Below are 26,212 nucleotides of genomic sequence, written 5' to 3'. Positions count from 1 at the left end.
GCTTCTAAAACAGAAACGCGTGCTTTAGACTTTTGGCGCTTGCGTAATGTTCATCTTACAACACGCAACGTCATTTCCGGATTTTTGTCTCAGCGGCATTCGCGGCAGTTCAGAGAAGTTCCCGTTAACATTTCGGAAATTAGTTGTTGTTGTTCACGGATATCGGAATAATGGCTCAAGTCAACAACTCCCGATTGCGAGATACACAAGCAGTAAGTATTATACTTTGACTGTCTTCATCCTTTTGTACTTTTAAGGATTCCTTTTGCCTTGTGTGACAGTGAATTCGAAAAGCCCAACCGGCAAGTTTGTTTGTTTGGGCAGCTTGGTGGATTTCCTCGAGCTCTCGAACAGAAATTTTTTTTCTTAGACAAAAGGTACAAAATTCCTAACTAATGTCAGCTTGTGCCTTGAATAAGCGACAAGGCGATTGTAAGAGCAGGGTTTCAGTGTGGCTCGTAGCACGACTAACGTTTACGTTGGCATACTGTTAATGAGCATAATAAAACTCGTAGTTTACGACAGTGTAGGATAAAATCACGCACTTGAAACAACTATTGTCTCAATTAACTCACGTAAACTTTGCTAGTAGAAAGCTGAAATCGCTGAAACCTCGTTAATGCAATTTACGAAGTGCTGATACATTTCTTACAGGCTCACATGTATGTTACTTACAACTGTATATTGCTTTATTTACTCACTGCGTTACAACTACGTGTTGAAGTATGATGCTGTCGTTGAAATTCTCAGTAAAAAAAGGAACACAGTTGGTGGTGTTTTTTTTTTTTTTTAAACCATATCACTTTATTTGCTACATGTACAGCAGGGAAATACTATATCGACTGGAAAGATTTTAGCTGATCCTTATCAGTTTCGAGAAATTTTTTTTCAAATCATCCCAATTGTAATTTTTTTCTCTCACTCCAATGCAGTAGTCATACCTAACAACTTTATTTACTTGTGGACTTAAGACAATTTCCTTTAACGGGATTACTCTTAATCCTTCAAGAAATGAAGGTGAACTTAACAGCTTTTACACAGCTGTAGCAGTGAACATGATCTTAGATTTCTGATTTCTAGTATTCATGTAGATCTCACCATAATAATTATTAGTTTCTTTTTGTGGAGTCAAATCTCTTGAGTGCACCTTTTTAAAATCAAGCAAGATTTAAAAAGCAACTTGTTGGGAAGGCAGGCAATAATTAAAATAAACTTAAAAATTATACTTGCAATCTGTTGAGAGCCTTTACCAGTATGATAATAACCCAGGCAGATAGTATCTTGAGTGGGTGTTAAGTTGAATTAAATTAATGCAATTTGGTGGTTGTATTGGTTGCTGGAAAATAAATGCACAAAATGTTGATTTTTTTTTTTTCAAGCTTATTTTCTAACTCGGTCATGTGAAGTGCTTTAAACAGGTTGCCTACATGTAGACTGGTATTTCCTGAAACGTGTAATTGAAGTTGGCGGAAATTGTTTATTATAAAAATTAACCCAAAGACTAAATTAAATGTATTAAGGGCAGTTATGAAAAGCAAATATGATATGCATTTGAATACTGTGAAAGTTAACGAAGGAAAAATCTGATTTGTGGTTATGCACCAAAAGAGTACACTTGTGATAAGATAGTTAATTAAATTTAAATACATTCTGAGCTCAATCTTCATTCCTGGTACCCCCAATATATGCTTGAAAGATGAAATTTGTCAACAGAAATGGGCATCTTTAGCAGCCTTTTCTCAACACAAAAACTGCTGCAAAGCTTTTTGTAGTCTGAAATTATAATACCATTGTATAGCAAGCAGGTGAAAACTACGAATGGAGACGTGGGTTTGCATCCCACTTCTGACACCAAGTCTAGAGGCCAGTACTTCATGAAGCAGGGGAACTATACTTTATTCGCTACGCGATCTAACATGGCGAACTGCAACAACGTGCTCTCAACAATCATATGGGAAACCGCTGACCAACAAAACCTCTCTGTATAGAAAATAGTATTGTGAGCAGTGACCTAGATGGTGCCATTTGGTCGTCATGGCCTGTTCATAGAGTATCAGAATTTTTTCATCTAAGATTTCAAGTTCCTCTCTCAAAGAATCAGGCTTATTTCTGTTTTGCTTATAAGATGTTGATTAGTTCTATGTTATAAACAAAAGTGTTTTAAAATTCTGTAACAAGGGTAGTTACACTGATGTGATACACTGTACATGTGTATGTACTGTTAATAGTTAGTATTGCCTGTGACAATTATTCAGGGGTGGTGAATGGTATAACTGTGAGACTTTCCAAGAAGGCGAGGTAGGGGTTTTCTTTGGGAGTTCCAAGACATTTCCACATTTTAAATTGTGAGACCAAGACTTAAAAGACAAGTGTTTTAAATGTGACCTTGAGATGTTCAGACTCTAAGAGGTTCTGATCTCATTTGTCATAAATAAAAAAACAAAAAACAAAAGACTTTAAGACTTTCATAGCCTTGCAAACAATTGTGACTCCATTACACAACTTCATGAAAAAAATCCAGGCTGCAAGATGCACATAACTGCCCCCCCCCCCCCCAAAAAAAAAAGACATCGAAATCTGTGAATTGCAATGAAAATTTGTGAGACCCAAGGTTTTGGAAGGACCATTCACCACCCCTACAGTGTACATTAGTTGCTTCATGTACAATATCTTAAAGCATTGCTTTGATTCTCAGTGATGTTACTGGACTCCCTGGAGTCACTGGACTCCAAAGTCACATTTTGATAAGTTGAATTAATTTCATCTGGAGCTATGTAAACGCATGCACAGTTGGCACTTTTTTAATTGGAGCTAAAATCAAATGGCGTGTCATTATATTGTTTTTAAATTTTTGGCTGTATGTACATGTAGACTATCTTAACCTAACCTGTCCAAATTACCGGTAATAGTAAAAGATATCTCTTTGATCTTACAGGGGTATACGGTAAATCTCAAGTCACTTGTGAGATTTTTCATAGTGACTAGTGTGCGCATATGTGTATTTGAATGTTTATAGTTGGGATATTGTTGGGTCAGGCAAGCAAGGACACTTTTGCTTTGGTTTTACTAATCAAGCATCTGTAAAAAAGGCTTCCTGGAATTTAATACCTTATTACATGAAATTTTCAAGACATGGAAATTTCACGAATTTCGTGATTTAAAAAAATTGTGAAATTAAAGTGACGCGAACAATAAGTGTCGCGAACATAACGCAATGTGAAAATTAAGCGACTCACATTGTTCACCGTTGTGTTTTTGTTAACAGGCCATTTTGCTAATGCAAATATTTCCTAGTTCCAATCCCTTGTGGGAGCAAGAAGTGATCACGGCCAAAAATGGCCTCATTCATTCATGAAATACATGTAGATAAAATTTTACCCCCACAAAGGACTGGAACTAGCATTAGCAAAATGGTGTATTTTGACTTTATTGTTCCTTTGATAAAGTCGGTTTACTAAACTCGAGGACATGTTTAAGTCACATTGCTAAGGAAAGAAATTGTGTGTTACTCGAAAAAGCGAAGTTAAAGTGATTCAAAATCGCGGAATTTAGGTGTCGAGAAATAGGCGCACCTCAAAATTGCGAAATAAACGAGATTAAAGTGATTCAAAATCGCGGAATTTAGGTGTCGCGAAATATGCGCACCTCAAAATCGCGAAATAAACGAAGTCGTGATCCAAAATCGCGGAAGTTACAAATGTAGGTGTCGCGAAATATGCGCACCTCAAAATCGCGAAATGTGTAACTTAGCGCAATGGAAGGTCGATCGTGGATATGATATGATTTTTCACAGCACTGGTAAGCTTATTTTCCCAACCTCGACAGTGCTCTTGATGTCCTTGATGGAGTGTGACACATGACGTATCGCTGTAGGCGCTTTACATTTCAAATCCTGGAAACTTCGTCTGGATATATCATCTTTGTGTCACTATTGTAGCTTTCATGACTAGATCAAGAAGCAATGCAAAAGTCTGCAGGCTGAAGACAACTCATGATAACTCATGTTGCTCGATAAATGGTAGGAAGACGGGTTTCGCTCGTGAATCGACAGGTGATTCTGTAGCGTCGGTAGCCATTCCATAGCAGCTTCAATCATTCTTTATGTTATGAAAATGTTCGCGTGATTACGTGCGTTTGCGTGACAGAAGTGGAGTTTGATCGACCCAAAACCAAAAAAAAAAGTGAATACAAGATAATGAATTTGATAATTGAAAGCGTCTGATCATGATTATTTCAGTGGAGGAGCTCATGTACGGATGACAATAAAAAAAATAGATAAATCGGGCAAGGCGGGGGGGGGGGGGGTGGGCGGAATCTGATATGAAAAGGTCGAGGATGCTCGTCTCGCTGAGGGGTGTACATCAACGATTTCGGTCTCACTTAGAGTGTTCATGACGAAACACCACTATTTTCAGCTGTCAAAGTATCTCTGAGGGTGCAGTCGAAGAGATATCAATTAAACAACGTATGTCCGTCCGGTCTTCTTGCCCAGATTGGTCTCCTTTAGGGGTTTAGTTCAAATTTTCCGACGAACATCCTTAACTTTTTGATATGGGAGTCCCCCCGGGGGATGAATTAATCAAACGACGCGCGAATTGTCATTTTGACGCGCACATGGACTTATTGCTATTGGTGCACGACGTGCTTGCCTAAACGCTATACGATTCGAACGATTTTTAAATCCCGTCACAGCAGCGACCATGTTGAAGTGTGTAAATAAAGAATTTGTCTCATTTGGTGTCAATTTAACAGGGGATTATTTCCGGTCCGGAAATCTGCACCAGTACCAGCAACGTTCTCGGACCGTCGCCTTGCGTGACTCGGAGAGCGACGAAAATTTACAAACAGTCGAATAATCGATTGATCGTGTTTGTGGCGGCTGGCTTGAATGAAAATCAGAAGCGCTGTGTTGTTTCGCTTCTCTTCATCATGGTAATAAGTTTCTTTCATTTCCACTTTTTCACCTCTGTCTTAAACATTACCTACTTATTCATATATTTGCAGCAGTCCCTGCACTCTGTTTAGCTACTTTTCGTTCTTTGGGATTTATATTTTCCCGACAATTTAAACCAGTTTGACCTTTAGGCTTTTTAAGAAATATAGGATCTGATGGAAAGTGTTTAATTTTGTTTATTGCAGTCAAACGCGGAGAAAATATTGAGTTTATTTGCAGTGTCATCTCACTTTGTTTGTTTGTGATATAAAAGAAAACTCTTTGGCCTTAAGGGTTTACTTGTGACGTCACTGTGGCCATCTTGAAAAGCAATCAGCTAGACTCCTTTTATGGTTTTGATTTTCCACATTGCTCCCGGTGTGATTTTGTCCAACAGACCTTTCGCGGTTTTCATACGTGATCTTCATTCAGAGGCGAACTACATTGTAGGTGGTAATTGAACTCTGCTATCTATGTGGAAGATATGAAACAAGCTGTGAAATTATGTATTAAAGTTCTTTCAGCCACAACTAGTGCACTGATGCAAATCCTGCATTTTAATTGGCGACACTACTAGTAATAGTCCCCGAGTAGCGAAATTGGCGCAATCGAGCGTGACGCTTTCTTTCGTTGTATTCCCAAATAAATATTTCTTCAACTTGCATTTGCTAGACCCCTCAAGGGCCACGGGTCACTAGCCCATTCGGCTTCGCCTCATGGGCTATTGACCCGTAGCCCTTGCGGGTTACGGGTCTAATTGTTAATTAGCTATTAATACTACTCTTAAAACAGAAAAAAAATACTACATTAGGTAGTACTTGTGTGAATGTTATTAAAAGCTCCCTCATGTCACGCTATTTCTCAGAAACAATATACAGTTTCAGGGAGAATTTGTTTATATATGCTCTTAATTTCAGCAATGGGTGGATGGTGGCTTCGGTCTACAGAAGGCTGACATAGTCGTTTGCAATCCTTTTACCATTTTTGTGTTGTTTATCTACCTAAGAAAATTATTATTTCGAGATCCTTCAATTTGAAAGTAATTTCGTACATCAGAAATATGACTTGTAATTTCATGACATAGTTCCTTTCAGCTCAAGATATTGTAAGTTCAGAGTTTTATGTATTTCATAGTGTAATGTCGCTGCAGTTTCTGTCCAGACTAAACGGCGTTAGAAACTTGTATCAATTGGTTTTTGTGCGATAGCTTTAACATATTTAGCAGCAGCATATTTTATAGTGAATTGTTTACGAAGTTGAATGGTATAAAGGACCCTGTGGAGTCGGACTTGTAATAAAGAAATCGCGCGTTGAAATTAAAAAAAAAGATTTGATGTTACGTAGCTGCGAAGCGTATATAAATGGCTTAACTTCAGAGCTCTGACTTCCTCTCTTTTTGGCTTGAAGTTCAGTGAAAATACAGCGATTAAGCATGACAGCAGCGAAAAGCTGGTTTCATCCGTGTACGGTTTCGAAACAACACATCTTTCCCTGCGGCGACTTGATGGTTTTTTTAAAGAAAGAGAGAGAGCGCCGTTTTCATTCAGTCCAGCTGTGATCAGACTCTAATTTCTGCTCAAAATGCAATACATTATGTATAACCCAGCGCTCAGACCATGAGAACAAACGAATTCATCATTGAAAGCAGAAATGTGTTGATCAGGAATAAAATTCTTCCAGTTATATTTGTAATGAACGTATTGGGAGGCGTAATGAGAATTTGACTGTTGATATCAGCCGTTGTAGGCTTCAGGGCTTCAAGAAGAGAGAGGATGTATGAAGCTCCATTTGAAATTTTTTTAAACACGACTTAGAGATCATTTTTGGTCAGCTTGGGAATAATTTTGTCACCTATAAGAAATATTTGTTTGATTATATGTAAAATATTTGTATTGGCTTTAAACAAGCACCACATTAATTGTTAGACCACGAAATAAATCAATTCATGTACATTTCTAGGTTTAAGTGCAGTGTATATGTCTAAATCTCCTTCAGTATTTTTTCAGACTTGATTGTGAGTGGTAAAGTAATTTTATATGTAGATTCTTTGGGAGCTGTTCATCTAAACTCGCTGAAGGTAAAATTCTATCGAATTTGACTCGTGGCAAAATGGAAATTATACACAAAAACATTAGTTCAGTGCTCAGCCATTCAGCGGGCTGCCCGCGATGATGTATTGTTGGCACATTCTTGAAGCGAATTCACCGTTGCTATTGCAACGTTGTGTTTCACGTAACCGGTCTATAAATCATCAAATAAGAGCAACGCTTCTTTCGTTGCGGTTGAAAAATTGCTCAATAACGGTCAAGAAAAGGCTGAAATATGGCTTGCGCTGGAAATCATCAGCGATTGTCTACGGTATGGCGTCGCAAGATTTAATTTCTCGGCGCTTCTTTCGGAAGTGTTTCGATTATTTCGCTCGTTTTTCGCGCGCGCGTTTTAACAAGAACGAAAGTTCAGTCGTTGAAAACGTTGCTTTCTTGTTCCTTGTAGAATGTTGTTAAAGCTACAAACGTCTTCTACAAAGAGCACAATGTTACTCGAGACAAGCGAGGACAAGTTGTTGGCACGAGGGGTGGCTTTCGAGGATGTACAGTTTGGTTCACCGGTAAGAAATCTTGTTTTCAAAGAAAACGCATGAAAGGGACTTAACCTTGTGTTTGCGAAAATTGTCTTGCAAGCAAGATTATGGAATGTCTTTTTGATCAAACGCTGTCTTCACGTCAAAATAACTTGATTGATCACTTGATGTGTACAGTTTTACAATTTCCTTTAACCTCTAACTTCCATTTACTTTAAAAACACCGAATACCGAACACCGATTGTACCCCTCGATGAAAAGTCCCAGTTCATATTGGGCTGCGTGCATGCATTTATTTCAGTGGCCCAATTCCGAACTTTTTGCCATTTTCAGTTATTTCTTTGTCTAAACTTTACCGTAGACTTTTCTATAGCAGTTAACTCTTTCTTTTAACCAATGTCGAATTTCTCGTAGGCCTTTCTGGTGCGGGAAAAACCACAATCAGTATGGCGTTAGAAGATTACCTGTGTCGACAAGGTATTCCTTCCTACACACTGGATGGCGACAACATGAGGACAGGGCTTAATCGAAACTTAAGTTTCACGCCCGAGGACCGCGAGGAGAATATCCGCCGTGTTAGCGAAGTCGCCAAGCTGTTTGCAGACTCCGGCATGATCTGTCTTACAGCCTTTATCAGCCCTTATGCACGGGTACGATACTGGAATTATTTACTGTCACTTTCACACCAACTTTTCACCTCGTTTGTGCGATCCAATACTTTACTAGAAATTTGCTGTCGAAAAACCTTAACCCTTTCTTACTAAAAAAAAAAAACAATTGTAGTTCGCGAATTATTAAAATATAAAGCTGCACCACATTAAAGTGCCATTCATTAAGTTTTATTTGATTGGTTACATAAGAGTTTGACAGATTTGAATATTAAACGTTTTAGTAGAACTTCGAAGGAGTTCTGGGCCTATAAAAACCCTCGTTAGCGTTCCGTTTTAAAACACCGCAAAAATCATCGCAAACAACCTGTAGAAATCGATGTAAAAGCTTATAAAATATGCTTTCCCTTAACAACTGTTTGGCTCTGATTTTATCTCAGGGAGTGAAGGTCTTTGTTTCATGTTTTTAACCTTGTAAGCTTATCTGTTTGATTGTTTGTCCAGAAAACTTCAAAAATTGTACTGTCATCTTAACAGTATTTTATATGTTTATTTTAACGAGAGAGTAAGGTTATATTTTGTTGCAGTTATTATTAAACAGGTTTGGGAAATATAGAAAGCGCACCAATACCTTTATGCCAGTCCACTTGCTGATCAATTTTTAATGTGCAATGTAGAACAATATTAAAGTTGTGTTTCCATGATTCACAATCGTTTCTAAAATTACTTAAAACATTGTTTGCACAAGAGAATGAGGAATTGGCGATTTTCTGTGAACCGTTCACACCAGCTAATTACTTTGTTTCCCTCGAGTTCGTTGGCAATGTCTTTAGAATAAGACTGCAATTACTTTGGAGTTACTTCCACACCACTTCAATGTATTATATGTATTTCTCACTCTTAAAAATAATGCTTAGTCAAGCCTGCTTTTTTCGGTGAAATTATTGGAGAGGTGTTCACGAATTGATTGGTTGTTTGATTGGCTCTCTTTGTTCAGCTGTATAAACTTAAAACACAAACTTAATTGTTGTCTATTTTATCCTAAAGACAAAAACTCCTGTTTTTACGTTTTATTCATTTCTAATGCAAAATAACCGTAGACGCAGAAAGTTAGCTTTATTTATTGTAGGAGAGGGTTTTAAATTTGTGACCCAAATTTAAACTCTCTTTGACGATAGCCATACATGTATTTGAAGTTGGTTCTGAGAACTGATGTGACATCCAGACAGTGTCCTTTGTCGATAGTTTTTCGCTTTCTCGTCATCTTTCTTTGGAAATTTAGGGGTGTAGTGTACATACCCTTTTCACAGAGTTCGCAATGAAGAGAAGGATAAATTGAACGCCGAAGGCGCGAGCCGCTTATTAGGTTTTGGGGGCATGCCCTCCCCCCTCCCCCGCCATTCCCAAGAAATGAATTTTTAGAGGCTCTGAAATCCCATTTCCCTCACTTTCCAAGGAACAGTTTCATAACTCAAAACATGGAAACTTTTGTTGTTTATGTGTCCACCTTTGGGATAATTGATAGTAGGTTTAATATGAGAGACTAGAAACTGTCAAACCAGCCGATTTAACTTATTAAAGACGATTTTCGCAAAAATATACTTCACAATATACTTCACGTGCGTGCGTGCGTTTATGGTCGTTGAACTGTTGTTGTGAGGAGAATTTCGCTGATGATCACTCTGCGCACGCGTTCCGGAGAGGTTTTTACGTGGCATTGCTACGTGTTAACATTGTCATGCAAATTCGAAACGCAGTTGAGTTTAATTCAGAACAAGAAGTTGACGGTTTTGCGGTGCTAAGATCGAAATTACCATAAAAGTCGAAAACATGATACCAGCAACACGATGTGAAACTAAATGGTTAACAATTAAAACAAAGGACATAATTTTGACTGTTTCTCTTTTAAAGTATAAAACTGAAAGAGTGCTCTCGTGTGATTTCTATCATGACTCGCTTCAGTTTCCTTTACTGGACAATTATTGTTCTCCAACTTATTTTGTCTTTTCTCGAATTGGTGTGAGTCAGTAAAATTAGTTCGAAACTGCCACTTTGAAACTCCATGTGACATTCTTTTTTCTAGCCTCTTGCAAGCTTGTAGTTGACAAACGTTGCTACGCAAACGACGTATGTTTTTCAATTACCACGTCGGTCGCTCCATTGCCTTCAAAAAGAAAAGAAAAGCAAATGTTAAGCAAAACCCGACCGTTATAACCGAGCTCTTATGCACAAGGTCTTTGAGTAAAGGATAGAGCGCTTTCCTTCCGCCAGTGTGACTCGGTTCCATGGCGGCCTTGTGCCATATGTGGATTGAGTTTGTTGTTGGTTCTCGCCTTGCTCCGAAGGTTTTCCTTCGGGTACTCCAGTTATCCATCCTCCATCCTCCATCATTTCCAAGTTGCAATTCGACCTGGTTACATCACCGCCTGGAAATCAGCTAGAACTGACGTGGCTTCCTCTCTCACAGTTACACATTTAAACAACCCTCTTCACAGACACTTGTAAAACGCACAGAAGTGGCCTCCATTTTGTTAAGAACCGCCCACTGCTAAGCTACTCACTGTTTAAAACAGAATATATTTAAACAATAGAGTGTTTCTGTCGAGGAACTATCGGTCTGATAGTTGCCCCGCGGAAATTTGATGCTCTTGAAACAAATATTTGCCCGAGAGGCGAAGCGTCGAGGGCAAATATGCTAGCTTTAAGGACATCAAATTTCCAAGGAGCAACTATCAGACCGATAGTTCCGAGACATAAACACTCTACTGTCTTTATTGTTCATTCTCTTCCGCCCGCCAGCTCAAAAATCATGTTAAATTATTTTCAACTTTTTTAGATGAAAGACGTGAAAGCCAAATTTGAAATTTAAAAAAGAAAACAGACATCTTGCGTCTTTCAATTTTTTTTTCTATAAACTCGCTTGTTTACAGGAAACTCTTTTTATGGACGAGTACTATCTGTCCTGGTATTTTCATCGGACAGGCACTATGGGCAGACAGATCGGGCAGACAGTGTCTACACTATCGCGTCACGTGATCTGTTTAAACCAATAATAATCGGAGTAAATTTAGTAGTGAACAATAAGGTTGACAAACTAATCTTTCAACTAACCCAATACTTTTCTGTTTTGATTTACAGGATCGTGAAAGAGCTCGTAAACTGCATGAGAAAGCAGGACTGCCATTTTTTGAGATTTTTGTGGACACTCCTTTGGAAACATGTGAACAAAGAGATGTCAAGGGACTGTACAAGAAAGCCAGGGAAGGACTCATCAAAGGTCTTTCAAACACTTCTTAATTTCTTTAATGTGTTACCCTTGCAGCTCTTTAGAGATTTCTACTATTTTTACTGATGTGAAGTTCATATGAAATAATTCATATATGAACTGCGGTTGTAGATGAAAGTGAAGGATGATCATCGCAGTAGTTTTTCCAATTTAAGCAATTGGAAAGAAGAAGCCTGAAAAAATCAGGGCTTCAACGGGATTCGAACCCGTGACCTCCGCGATACCGGTGCGATGCTCTACCAACTGAGCTATGAAGCCACACAATGGGAGCGAGGTCAATTTATTGAGTTCATATCTTCCCGTGAGGAGTGAAATGATGTGAAGTTCACGGTCACGGGTTCGAATCCCGTTGAAGCCCTGATTTTTTCAGGCTTCTTCTTTCCAATTGCTTAAATTGGAAAAACTACTGCGATGATCATCCTTCACTTTCACTATTTTTACTGTTCGTTGAATAGCTTTCCTTTGATTTAGGCCTTGTCCTCACTTAGCCGGAGAAATTTAAAAACGCAGCTTTATTTCTACGGTTGGACCTACTGCCCACACTAATCCGTCACGGAAACGGCGCTTTTCGAAAACTCTCTTCAAACCGGAGGAATTTGAAAACGCCTGCTTTTCGTTTCAATGTGGATGGAAAACATTTCGAAAACGGAGCTTTTCGGATACGATGACGTCACGATAATCAAGTGATTCCCTAATCGGAGATTTCCTTAAACACGAATCCAAAATGACCGGTGATTGTTGCGTTTTCAAATTTCTCCGGCGTAGTCATTGTGGCCGGGGCCTTTATTTCCTTCTTTCGCTTCAACTGACAAGTTTGACGGGTTTCTATTTCAGGTTTTACTGGCATTGACTCAGTGTACGAGCCGCCACCCAACCCAGAGCTGTGTCTCAAGTCAGGAGAAGAGCTGGTAGACGACTGCGTTCAACGAGTCATCAAGCTGCTTGCAGACCAAGTAAACGTGATTTTATGGAGTTTGTTTGGTGTTCAGCGTGTGTATATTAAACCATAAGATAGTTTGAAACCGAGATACAATGTACAAACTGGCCAAGTTGAGATTATCGCGAGATGTTGAAGTATTGTAATATATGAAAAGATTTTGATAGCGTTTCGTATTTGGTGTTCGCCTCGAGGTTTATAAAACTCCCTTTAGAATCGCGAATTCCATAGCTCAATCACGGGTTGACAAGACCGCATTCTTGGATTGACTAACTTTGCAAAGTGGAGGCGGTGTGGCTAGTGGTTAGGGCGCTGGATTTGTAACCCGGAGGTCCTGGTTTCAAGTCCACTAGATGGATTTGTGTTTGGCGGTCCCAAGTTCAACTCCTCCACGGTTTGTAAACAGCCAGCTCGTCAGCCTCCCGCCAGTTGGGATTTTTAACAAGTTTCCGTTTAATTTACAATGTTTGTTTGCCTATTTCAACGTCCTCAATTAGTACGGCAGTGCTAAACACTACGGCACTTAAATAAAGTGATTATTTTTTTCACTAGAAATGACACTTAACTAAGCATGTTTTATTCTAGGGTATTTTGCCATACTCAACCTACAGTGGAATCAAAGAGCTGTTCGTTCCAGAAGAGCAGGTCGAGGAAGCCAAACAAGAAGCCGAGGAACTGCCTTCAGTTGAAATAACTAAGGTCAGATTAGCTTGAGGAAACAGACGTCTTACCGTCTTATTCTATTCCGCTTGCTCAACTGACCACCACGCTTGGGTGAGACTTGATCCAAAAGTATCATACTGATGGCGTCACTGTAGAGAGATCTACGTTTCCCAGCGGTGAAAACCAAATTACGAGCCGATAAACTACGTGAATAACGATTTTTTTTTGTTGTTTTTGTTGTTGTTGTTGTTGTTGAGTGGTTGTCTTATCTTCTGGTCTGAAAATGGGGAATTTCAGAAAATTGACACGTTTGGCGGGAATTGTGCGTGCGTGGTACGTTTGACCAAGTGAAGTCTCTGATTGGTTGCATTCTCGTCCCCAGTGCTGCTCGATTAAAAATGTCGATACGAGTTGCTAATTACTTGCGCGTGAAGTTTTCCTTACTGAGCTACAGCTAATGAAAGACACTGGTCTGGGTATTAATATCCGTATTTCCGAAATTCCTTTTCCGCTCGTTGAAAGAAAGACTCACATATTCCTCTCCTCACGTTAACATGAAGTTTGACCGTATTATTTCTTTTATTTTCATAGTTGGATCTTCAGTGGGTACAAGTTCTTGCCGAAGGTTGGGCGACGCCTCTTAATGGCTTCATGAGGGAGCGTGAATATTTGCAATGTCAGCATTTTGGACTCTTATTGGATGGTGAGTACTTTTTGTTTCTTCTATCCTTGGCACTTTGTACGAAATAAAGTCGCCATTGATTTGGAGTTGTAAACAGTGACCTTTAGAGTACGCGTTCGACTACAAGTTTATGTAAGGGACTTACCGTACTCAAATTCGCGCTTAGCCAATCCGTAGCCATGTCTGCTGCCCAGATATCCTGCTGTTTCGGTGGCCGAATTTGGGTACGGTAAACCTAATCGTACCCTTTTTGGTACGCTTTGGCCGCATATCAGGTTCAGTTGGTCTTGCTATGGGTATTTATGCTCAACCACGTCTCGCCAAAATACGAACCATCTGCCTCCGAAGCGTGCCAAATGGCACGATTTGGTATAAATACTGAGAGAAGATACAGTATATATATCCCAAAAAGTATTCCTCTACTCTCTGTTCGCAACGGAGTCAACGAGGCTAGCTGCCTTTGAAGAGTTTGCAATTTTGTGCCATAATACCAGCACGTTTTCGCCATGACGACAGAAACGCGAAAACTGGTACAGTTAGTTAGTTAAATAACGACAGCTATGACGTCTTCTCGCAAAAACGATACGTGTACCCTTTCGCTGATGGTAAATGTTGAATCTCTAATGCGATATAACGTGAAGCTGACTTTTTCTTGCCCCACTGGCAGAGGGCGTGGTCAATCAATCCATTCCCATCGTGCTCCCGGTTCAGACCGCTGACAAAGAAAAACTAGAAGGAAAGGAAGCCCTTGCCCTTCGTTATGAAGGGAAGCCAGTAGCTATCCTGAGAAAACCAGAATTTTATCCTCACCGCAAAGAAGAACGATCGGCCCGTCAATTTGGAATAACGCACATCGGACACCCCTACATTAAGGTTAGTGGTGTGATAGCCCAAATGGAAGTTGTGTAGAGTCATGCATTGATTATTTTAACAGCACAATGGTTGCCTCTCCGGCGTGAGACAAGTGTAGCAATTTGGGATTGTCCTGTCGCATCAGGGCTCAGTTTCGAACGGATGTCATGTAAGTCCGAGTTCTAACCCGAACTGGGGAGGTTGTGTTGTATTTCTGGGCAAGTTACTCGTAGTTGTCCTTTAAGAGCAAACGCAAACAACGCACTGAACCAATTAGAAATCGAAACAAAGTACTCAGGCACTATCAAGCGCGGGATGCCAAGCGCGGGAAAACGCGCGTAGGCTAAGTGACGAGTGGTTTTGGTTGTTTCTGATTGGTTGAAAACGCAGCATACTTTTTTCGATTGAGCAGACGTATTGGATCGCACGTACGTATTTTTTTTTAACCAGTTACAGAGCTCAACGAAAAAAGAACAATTTCTTTCCATAGGTTATCGAAAGCCCCTCTCAGTCAAGTCTTACCACCATATCTAAAGAAATGTACGGTAATATGTATAATTTGTATAATGCGTGTTTAGAGTATGAGACTGAAAAAGCTTCAACTTTATTGCAGATGATACATGAAAGTGGAGATTGGCTTGTTGGAGGAGACCTGGAAGCCTTGGAACGAATCAAATGGAATGATGGACTTGACAGTTACCGAAAGACTCCGAATGAACTTCGTGCCGAATTCCGACGACGAGATGCCGACGCCATATTTGCTTTCCAACTCCGTAATCCAGTACACAATGGGCATGCGTTGTTAATGCAGGTAACAACAAAACTGTTATCGTTGAATACAGAAATTTTTTCTGGGAAATATTTAAGGAACTGCATCGAAAACTAACTTACAGGCATTTTGGGTTACACATAGTTATAGGGAAACCTCGTCAGTAAAATAGTGGAAAATAAGTTGTTTGTTGCCTAAAAGCGCTATATTCCTAAATGGATTACAATGACCTTACTATTACATTATGTGATACAGCGACAGTTAATACTCAAGCGTTCGGTTGTCTACGTTTCGACAGGGCTTGTGGACGCTGTTGCAATGTGTCTGCAATATCAGCTCAAAATTTATACGTTGTGATACGCATCGTGTATCCGTGTGTTGAACATAAATGCACATCAAGTGTTTTAACGATTGTTGAGTGGAGACTAGGATTGTAAACTAGGTTTCTCTTATTTCTATGTATCGGGCCGCAAACAGCACTATTAGAAACTTGCACACTGTGGATTAGATGGGTTTTCAATTGATTTTGGTTTTACTAAAGTTTGAGATTCACTGAGTAGTCTAACAGACCAGTTTCGTTTTGGGCTGGACCTAGCATGTAATGGAGGCTCATGCGGGGAAACATCATAAAAAAGAGATTAACGTCATTTGCATTTGAAAAGACTCTCGCATTAGCCTCAGTTGCAAGCTAGATCCAGTCCAATACCGAGTATACTAAAATGGCCTATTGGTAAGTAATTGGTTTGGTTTTGGTTTTAGAGCGGTTTTCATTTGAGAGTCGTAACCAAAGTAATCACTCGAGCCAATCATAAAGGACACCGACAATCCAATGAACCAATCAAAGTAAAAGGCCATATTCGTATTCTCGGTATTGGACTGGAACTAGCTTGCAACTGAGGCTAGTGCATTTGTCTCTTTTTAATGATATTCCCCCGCACAAGCCTCCATTGCAAGCTAGTTCCAGTCCAATACCGAGAATAGGAATATGGCCTATTACATGTAGCTGACGCAAAGCGCGGGAAAACGCGTGCGAGGTAGTCACGATTATTTTTGGTTTTACTCCTGATTGGATGAAAAAGTGGCGCGAATTTTTCAAGCCAATCGTCCGGCGTAGTAAATGCAAAACCAGTTACTTTTCGACACTCAATTGAAAACTGCCCTGTGGGTCTTTAACATAGCGTTCTTTGATTTTCCGTTCTGTTTTAGTTGTTGTTTGGAATCATTTCTTATGCTACTTGAATTTCTTCCCCTTAGGATACCCGTCAGAAGTTACTTGAAAGAGGATTTAAAAAGCCCGTGTTATTACTACATCCCCTGGGAGGGTGGACAAAGCAAGATGATGTTCCGTTACCAGTCCGAATGAAGCAACATCATGCTGTTATGGAAGAAGGAGTACTGGACCCAGAGAACACAGTTATAGCTATATTTCCTTCACCTATGATGTATGCTGGCCCAACAGAGGTTGGTATTCTCAATGGCTAATCAGTGTAGTCATCTTGCATAGGTAATTTGAAAATAAGAAACCGTTGTGTATGTTTTCTGAAATGTTCTTGTTGCCTTGAACAAATAAAGAAACAAAACAAAACAGTAACCATCGCGAATGTTTTGGTCTTCTTGATAGAATATTTAACGATTTATGTTTAAACATGAAACATTCTTCATTGCTACAGGTTCAATGGCATGCCAAGGCGCGTGTGGCAGCTGGAGCAAATTTCTTTATTGTGGGACGGGACCCTGCTGGAATGCCCCACCCTGACCCTAATCCAAAGAGGGACCTTTATGAGCATTCACACGGTAGAAAGGTAGGATTGAAAAAAAAAAAACCAAACGAAAACAGAATCATGAGAATAGCTACAGTGTTTATTTGTCATAACAAAAGCGCTAAGTCACACAATTTGGCACTGACCTACTGTTCACAGAATTAAATGAAATATCAAAATAAAGTCCTTAAACTGTTGAAGAACTCAAAAAAAAAAAAAAAAAAAAAAAAAAAAAAATCAAAAAGGGAAATTGGAAAAGATTAAAATGGATTGCATTCGAGTTAACTTGAAAAAGTCATCCCAGTTATTTCAAGTGTATCTTGATTTGTATGGAAGTGTCGTTTATAATGGTCGGAATTCATCCTTGTTTGCTATGAGGCCGTGATTTTGCTAATTTAAGACTGCCGCTCTTGCTATTTGAAGTTTACTGATCGTAATTAACGAAAATTGACAGTATTACCTAAAATCCCGTGACCCAGCCCCAATTTTCCACACACCAGTCAGACTCTCTCCCACTGAGCTGTAACAGTGCCCCTAGAACGTAGCCACAGTAAGATTTTGCGTACTAAAACAAACAAAATCCTGTGTTTTTTCGTCAGGTTTTAACCATGTCTCCAGGTCTCACACAGTTAGAGATAGTTCCGTTCCGTGTAGCGGCTTACAACACAAAGAACAAAAAGATGGACTTCTTTGATCCAGAACGGAAGGAAGAGTTTGATTTCATATCTGGGACGCGCATGCGTGGCTTAGCACGGGCTGGTGAGGTTCCACCGGACGGGTTTATGGCGCCTAAAGCATGGCAGGTCCTGTCGGATTATTACCGCTCCCTGAATAAGAATTAACGCTTGTACCCTCTAGGCACAATGCTGTCAGTACTTTCAGTAGTGCTATACAATGCTACTGATTGTAACAAGTAGTCACAATTTTCAATCTCTTCGGGAACTTAGGAAAAGTCTATCAGTGAATCGATATGAAAGATACCTTACATCGCAGGCAGTATTTCCTAAGGTCTAGTTTACAATAGCGACATTACGACATAGTTTCTTATGTCTCAAAGTGAACATTGAGATAAAAGCATAAGGAAAAGATCAGTTTTTTATTATGTTGTTATGTTCAGTCTTTTATGTTACTATTATGGCATTATGTCAGGAAGTTCACTTTGCAAACATCACGATACAATGTCCTGCTTATGTCGTTATTTCGCTTATGTGAACCCGGCCTTACAATCATGGGAGATATTACTGAATGAGATTGTTTTAGCAGTGCAACGTTCTCGGCAATTTTACCCAACAATGAGGATAATATTGAATCAAAATTTTGGGACCGTTAAACGCTTAATTCACGTCACTAACTTTTCATCAAACCAAGCTGAAATTTTTAGAGTCGTGTCTGTTAAAATTACCCTTTTAATGGGAACTTTTTTGGAATCGATTCAAGTTAGACTCTTTCTTTGCTCCCGATTCTGCATTTCCAATTTTCTTCATAATGAAACGACCACAACACAACCATAAGCACATGGGAACTTGGCTGTAGTGCAATCGTATTGCAATTTTATCGTAACAATTATTTTTAATGTAGTTTAGGCACGCACGCAGTGGTGAATCGCTGGGATGTCCTAAGTAATTATGGGATCGAATGCAGGTTTCGTAATGAATATTTTAGCAGGTTTAGCCAGAAAAAGTAATAATCCTGGCGCTAATTTTCAAACTTGTTTAAAAAAATACGTCCTATAGAAAAATTCCCTTCGTAATTTTTACGGTAGTTCTGGGAAACACCGTTCCTTCGATTGTACCCCCGCCAAGTCACGCATTTCTGTTTTACATAATTTTAGAAGGGTATGTTCTTTTAAGTATTATTAGATAAATACAATTTCCTTGGTTGCATTGTAATGCTGTTTAACCGGGAAATAAAAAACATATACGCACGATATTCTGCAGTTGTTAGTGTTGTTAAATCTTTTAACTGCTGTCGTTGTCAACTCCCTGTGTCCTGACAATTTTCTCTGTACTACTAACAGCAGGTGCGTAGAGAGTCTGAAATCCTTGAGAAAAGTGTTGAAATCTGCAAATTTAGTTTTTCAGATTTCGCGAGAATTTGGAAAATAAAAATTAAGCCAAGGAAAGGCGGACAAAAACTGTGGAGTGTTTTTCAAGCTGCAACTATTGCTTAATACCTATGCCAGATTTCATGTATATCGCGCCTAACCCAAATGTAATAAGAGAGAAGCTGGTGAACTTCGTCTCTCCACCCTACCCCCTGACATGATTGTCCTTTCTCCGCATTGTATCTGGTGACCTTCGTCTCTCCACCCTACCCCCTGACATGATTGTCCTGTCTCCGCATTGTATAGCGGATTAAAGTACATCATGGTTACATTCTGGTTGCATGTTTGGAATGGCTATTTTTGTTGAGTCTGGAAAAAGAAACTATTAGATTTGGAAAAAGTATGGACAAAGTCTTGCTTTTGGCGTATAAAAAATGTACGAACGTGAGCAGGGACAAAACGAAGACACTCGACCAAAAAAAAAAAAAAGAAAAAAAAAAACACAAGCAAATAAACAAACTAACACTTGTTAAGAATGTTCTTCGTTAGTTTTTTAATAGCCTTGCTACAAACTACTACTGCAGTTTTCTACTCGTTAATTTACGCTGTAGTCACTAAGGTTTAGTTACTGTCCTTTTCTACCATCCAGGAATTGGTTTTAAAACCCGGATGTATTGTTCAATACCTTGCAAGCCATTCTACGAGCAAAACGGCAAAAATAACTTGACTATGCTTCGATGCCTAAGCAACGAGGAACTAAATATAACTTGAGCATGCTTGGAAAATAAACAAGAACTGTTCGCATAGCAGGCAAGGTGATAAACTACATTTATACTGAGTGTTACCTGTGCGCTGTCATCTTTGTTTTCAACATAAAACTTTTGTCATTTAGCACCTAACGTAAGTCATCTTTTGTTAAACTGAACGGCAATGTTTTTTTAGTTTTCCTTCTCTCTTGCAACTAAAAGCTTTCACTATTATGAAATGCACTTTACTTTTCAGGAGTTATTCGCTAAGGAAACATATAATATCCCTGCTACTACTAATAGTTCAATACCTTAGTTTTAAAGCACCTCGAATAAAAAGATTTGGCTTGTAGCTGTAGTTTTGACGCTGGGCTGGCTGGGTGAGTTGACATGGACTTGCCAGGTTCGTTAGGGACTGGATTTCGTTTAACGCCCTGAAGAGAAAATAGTAACCAAATTATTAATTGAGCAATAAAACCAGTAGGCTTATTACTCGAGTAACAACTAAGAGCCTATCGCAAGTGCCATCCCAGCATTTAGCCAGAAAATGGTAAAAGCACTGAGCACTTGTAGTCATTTTCACGAAATAGAAAACACTTTGTGTGTTTCTATCGAGTTTTAGTACAATTGTACTCGTATAATAACGCAAATGCTGCAATCTGATTGGCTGAGCTATCGTACATTTCCAGTAGGTCGTCCACAAAATGGCACAACTATCATCTCGTGGAGACGATAGTGGGAATTTGTGAGAACGAGAACTACTGTGTGCACACGAACTGCTCCGAGTTCTCCCAAAACATTCTCGAGAGTGTTTGTTTTTTAAATTGAGCTCGAGACTAAACACAAAATTGTTGACAAAGGCGCCGCCCGAGTCAACTATCACGCAGAGAACTCGAGAGCGAATAATCTAATTGTTTTAGAATGACTCTATTAGTCGTTCAAAATTTAAAGTGCAACCCCTTTTCACAGACACTTGTAAAACGCACAGAAGTGGCCTCCATTTTGTTAAGAACCGCACACTGCTAAGTTACTCACTATCTAAAACAGAATATATACTTCGTATAGTGTGATCGTCGAGGTGAGGGTAGTTCTGAAACGAACTGTTGTTGCCCTCACCCAGACGATCACACTCTACGAACTACTGACACTCCTAAGTTCAAACCATTTACTACGTTATAGAATACATAGCTAGTAGCGTAGCCAATCGAGAACGGTATTCATGATAGAACGCAAGTAGATTTATACTAAAAGTCGACAGAAACACGGAGAGATTGCTTTCTATTTCTTTTAAAAACACCTCGAGAAAAAGAAAGAGAAATTGCACCTTTATTTACGTCAAAAGTCTTCGCCGCGTTTCTATTAATTAATTAGACTAGTGATAATCATGGATTAGCTGAGTGCGTTTGAGTCAATACAGTTAAAACCTTTGGATACTGCCTAGATAATTATATTGTCACACCACGTTCCTAGTTTTGACATTTGCTGTGCGTAAGTTTGGCAAGTATCTTCCACCATACTCTAAACATAATGTTGTTGGACTCAATTCCAGCTATGCGAATTTGCAAGTGCAAATCTGCAGTTTTATAGAGCTGATGTGAAACAGACCATAGTTGGTAGAGGGGAATGGTTATGAAAGAGGGCAACCAATAGCGCGGTCTCCGATGTTGAACAGACCGGTCAAGTGACTCTGACCGTGCACAAGTTCATTCAAGATGGCGGACAGTACAGACGGTCTGTTTCTGTGAGGAGACGATTTTGAGACCATTTTGGACGTTTTGGAAGACACTGAAGAAGTAGAGGAACAATTTGCAGTCACAGCTAGAAATGTAAGTTGAAAAAATGGTAATTTTGAGTCGAAATTTCGCATTACTGCTCTTAAATTTGCTACGCATAGTCTGCTCGACTCGTGTAAACAAACGAAATCCAACAAACGCTCACGCAAATATTGTTATATATTATAGTCCCCTCTACTAACTATGAACAAACCAATCACCACTGCAGGTGTCACGAACATCCTCCGGAATTTAAGGCTTAAATTTGCACGTCTTTCACTTAGGCAACCCCAGGCGAAGTCTCCATTGATATCTCCAGGAAACCAACCTCCTTTTAAACAATTATTGCAATAATTTCCAGAAAATACATCAAATATTTGAACGGAATCACTGAGCCACATAAATTTTCAGAATAAATATTACTTTTGATGCCCGATTTATTTTTGTTGATTTTCATGACGAGCACATATTTTGGACAATAATGTTCACTTCTACACCAAAAGAACACTTAATTGTAATTCCTACACAAATTCATGATAAATGAGGTGTTTGGACACTGTTCATAAACTGGTATGTAAAACTACCACACACACAAGGTCAGGTTTCAAGTCGACATCGCTTATTTTAAGTTGAATAAGTAAAGGGCCAAAATATTTTTAAAATATCAACAAAAAGAACTCGACCTGATGTGTAAAACTGATAAGAAAACAAGAAATTATATTACTTCTTTGCCGTGCGACAAAATGCCCAACAGAAGCAGAGAAAATTGAATAGGGGAAACGAGTCTTAACTCATTGACTTCAGGGGACAAAACGGAAAATTTCCATTCTTGTATTATATATAACAGCCAACATTTGAGAAAACAACGGAAAATAAAAGCGAAAGACACGAGTAAAAACCAATTTGAAAACAAGAAATGAGCTAATTTCTTCGCCGCGTGACGAAACATTACAGCGCATCGAAAGAAAGATGAAAGTTGTACATCAAAAACGCGACAAAAACAAGCCAATTTTTGAGATCAATCGTATTTCAACTGTGTCAAATTATTGGTCACTTAGTTCTTTTCTCAGTAGTTCTGTGATAGCTGTATAAGACTCCAAAAAAATATATTTCAATCAAACCGAATAAACTAAAAAAACAAACCGCGTGGAGGTCGCCGTAAATTAAATATGCAGCAATCCAGCGTGCAACAAGTTAAATCCTAAATTCCTAAATACGCGGAACCAAATGAAGAAAAATGCAAAAGGAAGCTCAATAACAATACATTTTTATTCACCCGAGGCGAAGAAACCTATGTAAAAGCAAAAAATGTTCAAGATTTTCGCTGCCGCGCTTCGCTGCACAGCAGCATGTTCAAATTAACTCTTCACACTAAAGCGAAAGCTTGAGTTTTTGCCGACGACTCCTCCGACTGTTGCAGTCATTTTATCGGCCGTGGCGTTAGCAATCGTTCCAAAAGTTGAATTCAACTTCGAAGTAATACTGTACACTACTATTTTTGTTTTCTAAAGTCCGGGAAACTGCTTTAAATCCGCGATCGATAGTCAAAACTTAACTTACTTGAAAACATACAACCGATCGTCATGGTTTGAGGACTCTGTACTCGTTGATCTTCCATTCTGAGGCCACCTAAACATTGATTTGTACTTTTCCTTTCTATTTTAAATCTCAAAGCAGTAATTTCTCCATGTTATGAATGAGAACAAGTCCTTTGATTTGTAGATTTGGCACGCAACGCGCCATTATTATTACCTACCAGTTCCCGGCGGCCAAAACAATTTCACATGAGATCCAGACCATTTGTGCCACGTAACCAGCCAGGCAGGCAGGCAGCCAGCCAGTCCAAGATGGCGTCCAAACCCTGAAATCATATAGCATCGATCGCGATTGATAACCACGGGACATTGCAAATCTCGCGGGAATAGTATGCGTTCTCCTTCGTCGAACGCAATTATTCGCTCTCGATTTCTATCACGCATAGAAATCGAGAGCGAATAGTCTAATTGTTTTAGTATAAATCTACTAGTCGTTCAAAACTTTACCTAAATCCTCTTCACGGACACTTCGAAAACGCCAAGAAGCGGCCGTCATTTTGTTAACAAGGGCACATTGCTAAGCTACTCACTATTTATCAGTAGCGTAGCCAATCAGAGAACGGCATTCGTATTAGAGCGCTAGTAGATTTATACTAACAAGTTTTAGATTAGCGCGCGCTTTATAGAAGTTCCTTGCCCGGGGATATAAAACGCTGACCCCAGCCAGGGCACGAAGCCAGACCACTCGGTCCGAGTCCACCGCACTACTTATTGGTAAAGATACATATCGTGGGATAGATGGAGCCGAATGGCCCAGTTTCCGTAGTTTCTAGCGACTAGGAGAATTGCAACACCCCCCTGACCCTGATCCCGACCCCACCCCACAGATGAGACATTAGTATATCCCAGGTATGCCCACCAATTTTGTCAAGTTCTTCCAAGAATCTCGCTACCAATCTTACTCCGCAAATGAACATTTTCTGCGTGGACGGCTATGATTCAAATCGTTTTCTATGTATATTAACCCTGGGAAAGAGGGACTCAGGTTAGGGCAACGTAATTTCTACTGCCTGCCACCAACTTAGAACATAAAAAGCAACATCAGGCAACAATCTAACAGGGCAACTATTAAACAACCATCTACCTTGGGCACATTTGATCTCATGCCAGCAGCTGTGGTAAACAGTCTTTGTGTGGTTTGTTCCAGAGCCTGCGTTAAATTCGCCGCGTAGCTATCACCTGGGTGAACAGAGGTAGTATGAGAGTAAAGTGTCTTGCTCAAGAACAAAATGCGATGACCCCGGCCAGGGCTCGAACCCAGATCTCTCGATCCAGAGTTGAGTGTACTAACCATGAGGCCACTATCGCACCTCCCATAGCGAAAGTGGTAATCCACTTGCATTGACCTGTGATCTGGCGTTCTTATTTTTCGCGGCGACAAATTTGCCTGATTGTATGTTATACTTTTATAGGCTATGTTGATATTAGGCATACCCTAAAGAGTATGGTGTTTGAGTTGTTTTGGTCTGAAGTAGATATGAATTTTAGGGGAATCAAGAGACCATATTTGTGTAAAGGTATTATTTAAATTTCTGGGGGTTTCTCCTACAAATGAAAACGGAGAAAGAGAAGAGACCAAAACATATCTCATTGATACCATAACGTAATTTGCCGCTTTAGAGGCATCACCAACGTGTCTGAAAACGCTTTCAACAGACACCAGCTATGCAAAGTGCTATGTAAAACAATGTAATTCATTAATTAAGAAAAGCAAACTATGCTTTCAAGAAGGGAATCCACTTATAATGTCGGTTTTATATTATTTCCCCGAAAAAGCCTTTAACTGAAAACTTGAAACCTGTCAAACAGAGAAGAAGTAACCTACCTTTCTTTTGTTCTGAATATGGATATGAAAAAAAAAAAAAAGAAAAATTGCATGAGTAAACAGCAAGTAAACATCATCATCGTCGTCGTCATCGTACTGGTGTCTCTCTATCGTACCAATCTAATTACTACAACTTGTATGCAAACAGAACCGAATAAGATTTTGATTGATCAAAGACCGTGCAAAAAAGAGTAAACAGAAACCTATTATTTCGCTTAAAATTAAATGAACCCTTTCTTTATTAAATTCCTCCTCCTAAACGAAAAATGCAAGGTTATAATGATACCTTCAGTAACCTTCAAGAGGAATCGTTTTTGTAAATCATAGAGTATGTCATGTGCTCCAACCAGTATGGAGTAACCAGTAATTTGGTTTGTTCGTTTGTAGGTTTATTATGTCTATTATTTTTATTATTTTCTCCACTTCTTTCTGGTTCCTCACCTGTACCGAAAATTAACTAATTTTGAAAATAGGGAGGCCAACTAGAAACCCGAATGGTTTACTTGACTCCCGTATTCTAACTTAATGTGATGTGACGTTATATAGTGGAGTATTTTTATGTTTAAGGTCGGCGAAGATAACCTACCTGGACACGAGTTCTGTGCAATCTCCTGCGCCACTGGTGCAAGTTCGGCAAAACTAGAGGCGAAAAACATCTTGTCCTTTGAACTGGCTATGTCCTCCAGCTGTTTTTGGTCGAAGCTTTTTCCAATACCAAGGGAATAGACCTGAACTTTCTTTAATTTAAGTCCCCTAGATGCGTCAGCAAGCTGTCTATATGGACCTCTGTCTGTAGTTTGCCGTCCGTCAGTAATAACAATGGCGATCTGTCGAAGAAATAAAGCTGTTAATATTTGCCAAATGTTTTACCTTACTCCTTCAGGGCCGGTTTGTTCAAGGGCGTGTTAAACTAACCCAGGATAAGCGAGAATTTTGATTTGAGTTTTGTAACTTTGCGGTCAGGTTATCCGTATATTGTTTGACCTTCTGTTTTGAGTTTGAATAATCTCAAATTACACAGTGAAAAACATTTGTATATAAAAATAATTTACACTTCGGTTTACTTTTAATCCTGGGTTAGCGTTAACCGCAACAACCCGGCCCTGAAGGCATGACATAAGCTATGAGAACATGAAGAGTAAGTTATTTTTAGATGGGT

At 39.3% G+C, this 26,212-nt stretch overlaps 2 protein-coding genes and 1 long non-coding RNA gene across 6 annotated transcripts in view; 2 read left to right on the top strand and 1 right to left on the bottom strand.

The window, feature by feature from the left end:
* Positions 1 to 83: 83 nt before the first annotated feature.
* On the top strand, positions 84 to 18,998 carry LOC110051162 (bifunctional 3'-phosphoadenosine 5'-phosphosulfate synthase-like). Of its 2 annotated transcripts, none has more exons than XM_020757161.2 (12): positions 84 to 212; positions 7,427 to 7,541; positions 7,929 to 8,164; positions 11,261 to 11,399; positions 12,243 to 12,361; positions 12,931 to 13,044; positions 13,600 to 13,711; positions 14,358 to 14,563; positions 15,156 to 15,353; positions 16,566 to 16,772; positions 16,982 to 17,113; positions 17,671 to 18,998. In XM_020757161.2, exons 1-12 carry the CDS (start codon positions 171 to 173, stop codon positions 17,911 to 17,913), a joined length of 1,863 nt encoding a protein of 620 aa, XP_020612820.1. In that variant the 5' UTR covers positions 84 to 170; the 3' UTR covers positions 17,914 to 18,998. The 2 variants fall into 2 exon arrangements, with proteins under 2 accessions (XP_020612820.1, XP_020612821.1); XM_020757162.2 differs by lacking the exon at positions 84 to 212 and adding an exon at positions 7,046 to 7,291.
* Positions 18,999 to 19,641: 643 nt separating this feature from the next.
* Positions 19,642 to 26,212, bottom strand: part of LOC110051161 (matrilin-1-like) — a 34,422-nt gene continuing 27,851 nt past the window's right edge. Inside the window, exons 11-15 of one of the 3 annotated variants that reach the window (XM_089276610.1) lie at positions 25,640 to 25,880; positions 25,054 to 25,065; positions 24,313 to 24,407; positions 23,390 to 23,494; positions 19,642 to 20,295 (exon numbers count right to left, since the gene is read on the bottom strand). In XM_089276610.1, the coding sequence (XP_089132736.1) occupies positions 23,414 to 23,494; positions 24,313 to 24,407; positions 25,054 to 25,065; positions 25,640 to 25,880 (429 nt within the window). In that variant the 3' untranslated portion in view covers positions 19,642 to 20,295; positions 23,390 to 23,413. Of the gene's footprint in view, positions 20,296 to 23,389; positions 23,495 to 24,312; positions 24,408 to 25,053; positions 25,066 to 25,476; positions 25,881 to 26,212 lie in introns of those variants that run through there. The other 2 variants (XM_089276611.1, XM_089276612.1) reach the window with 2 other exon arrangements.
* LOC149098285 (uncharacterized) lies at positions 21,416 to 25,749 on the top strand. Its single transcript, XR_016203412.1, has 2 exons — positions 21,416 to 21,687; positions 25,621 to 25,749. It is a non-coding gene; the product is annotated as an uncharacterized LOC149098285 (long non-coding RNA).

Source organism: Orbicella faveolata, unplaced genomic scaffold (assembly GCF_042242905.1).
Source record: "Orbicella faveolata isolate gen_17 unplaced genomic scaffold, um_ofav_v1 contig_46, whole genome shotgun sequence".
Taxonomy (NCBI): Eukaryota; Metazoa; Cnidaria; class Anthozoa; order Scleractinia; family Merulinidae; genus Orbicella; species Orbicella faveolata.
The sequence above is the reverse complement of the archived record's forward strand: the minus strand, read 5'-3'. Positions and strand labels throughout refer to the sequence as shown.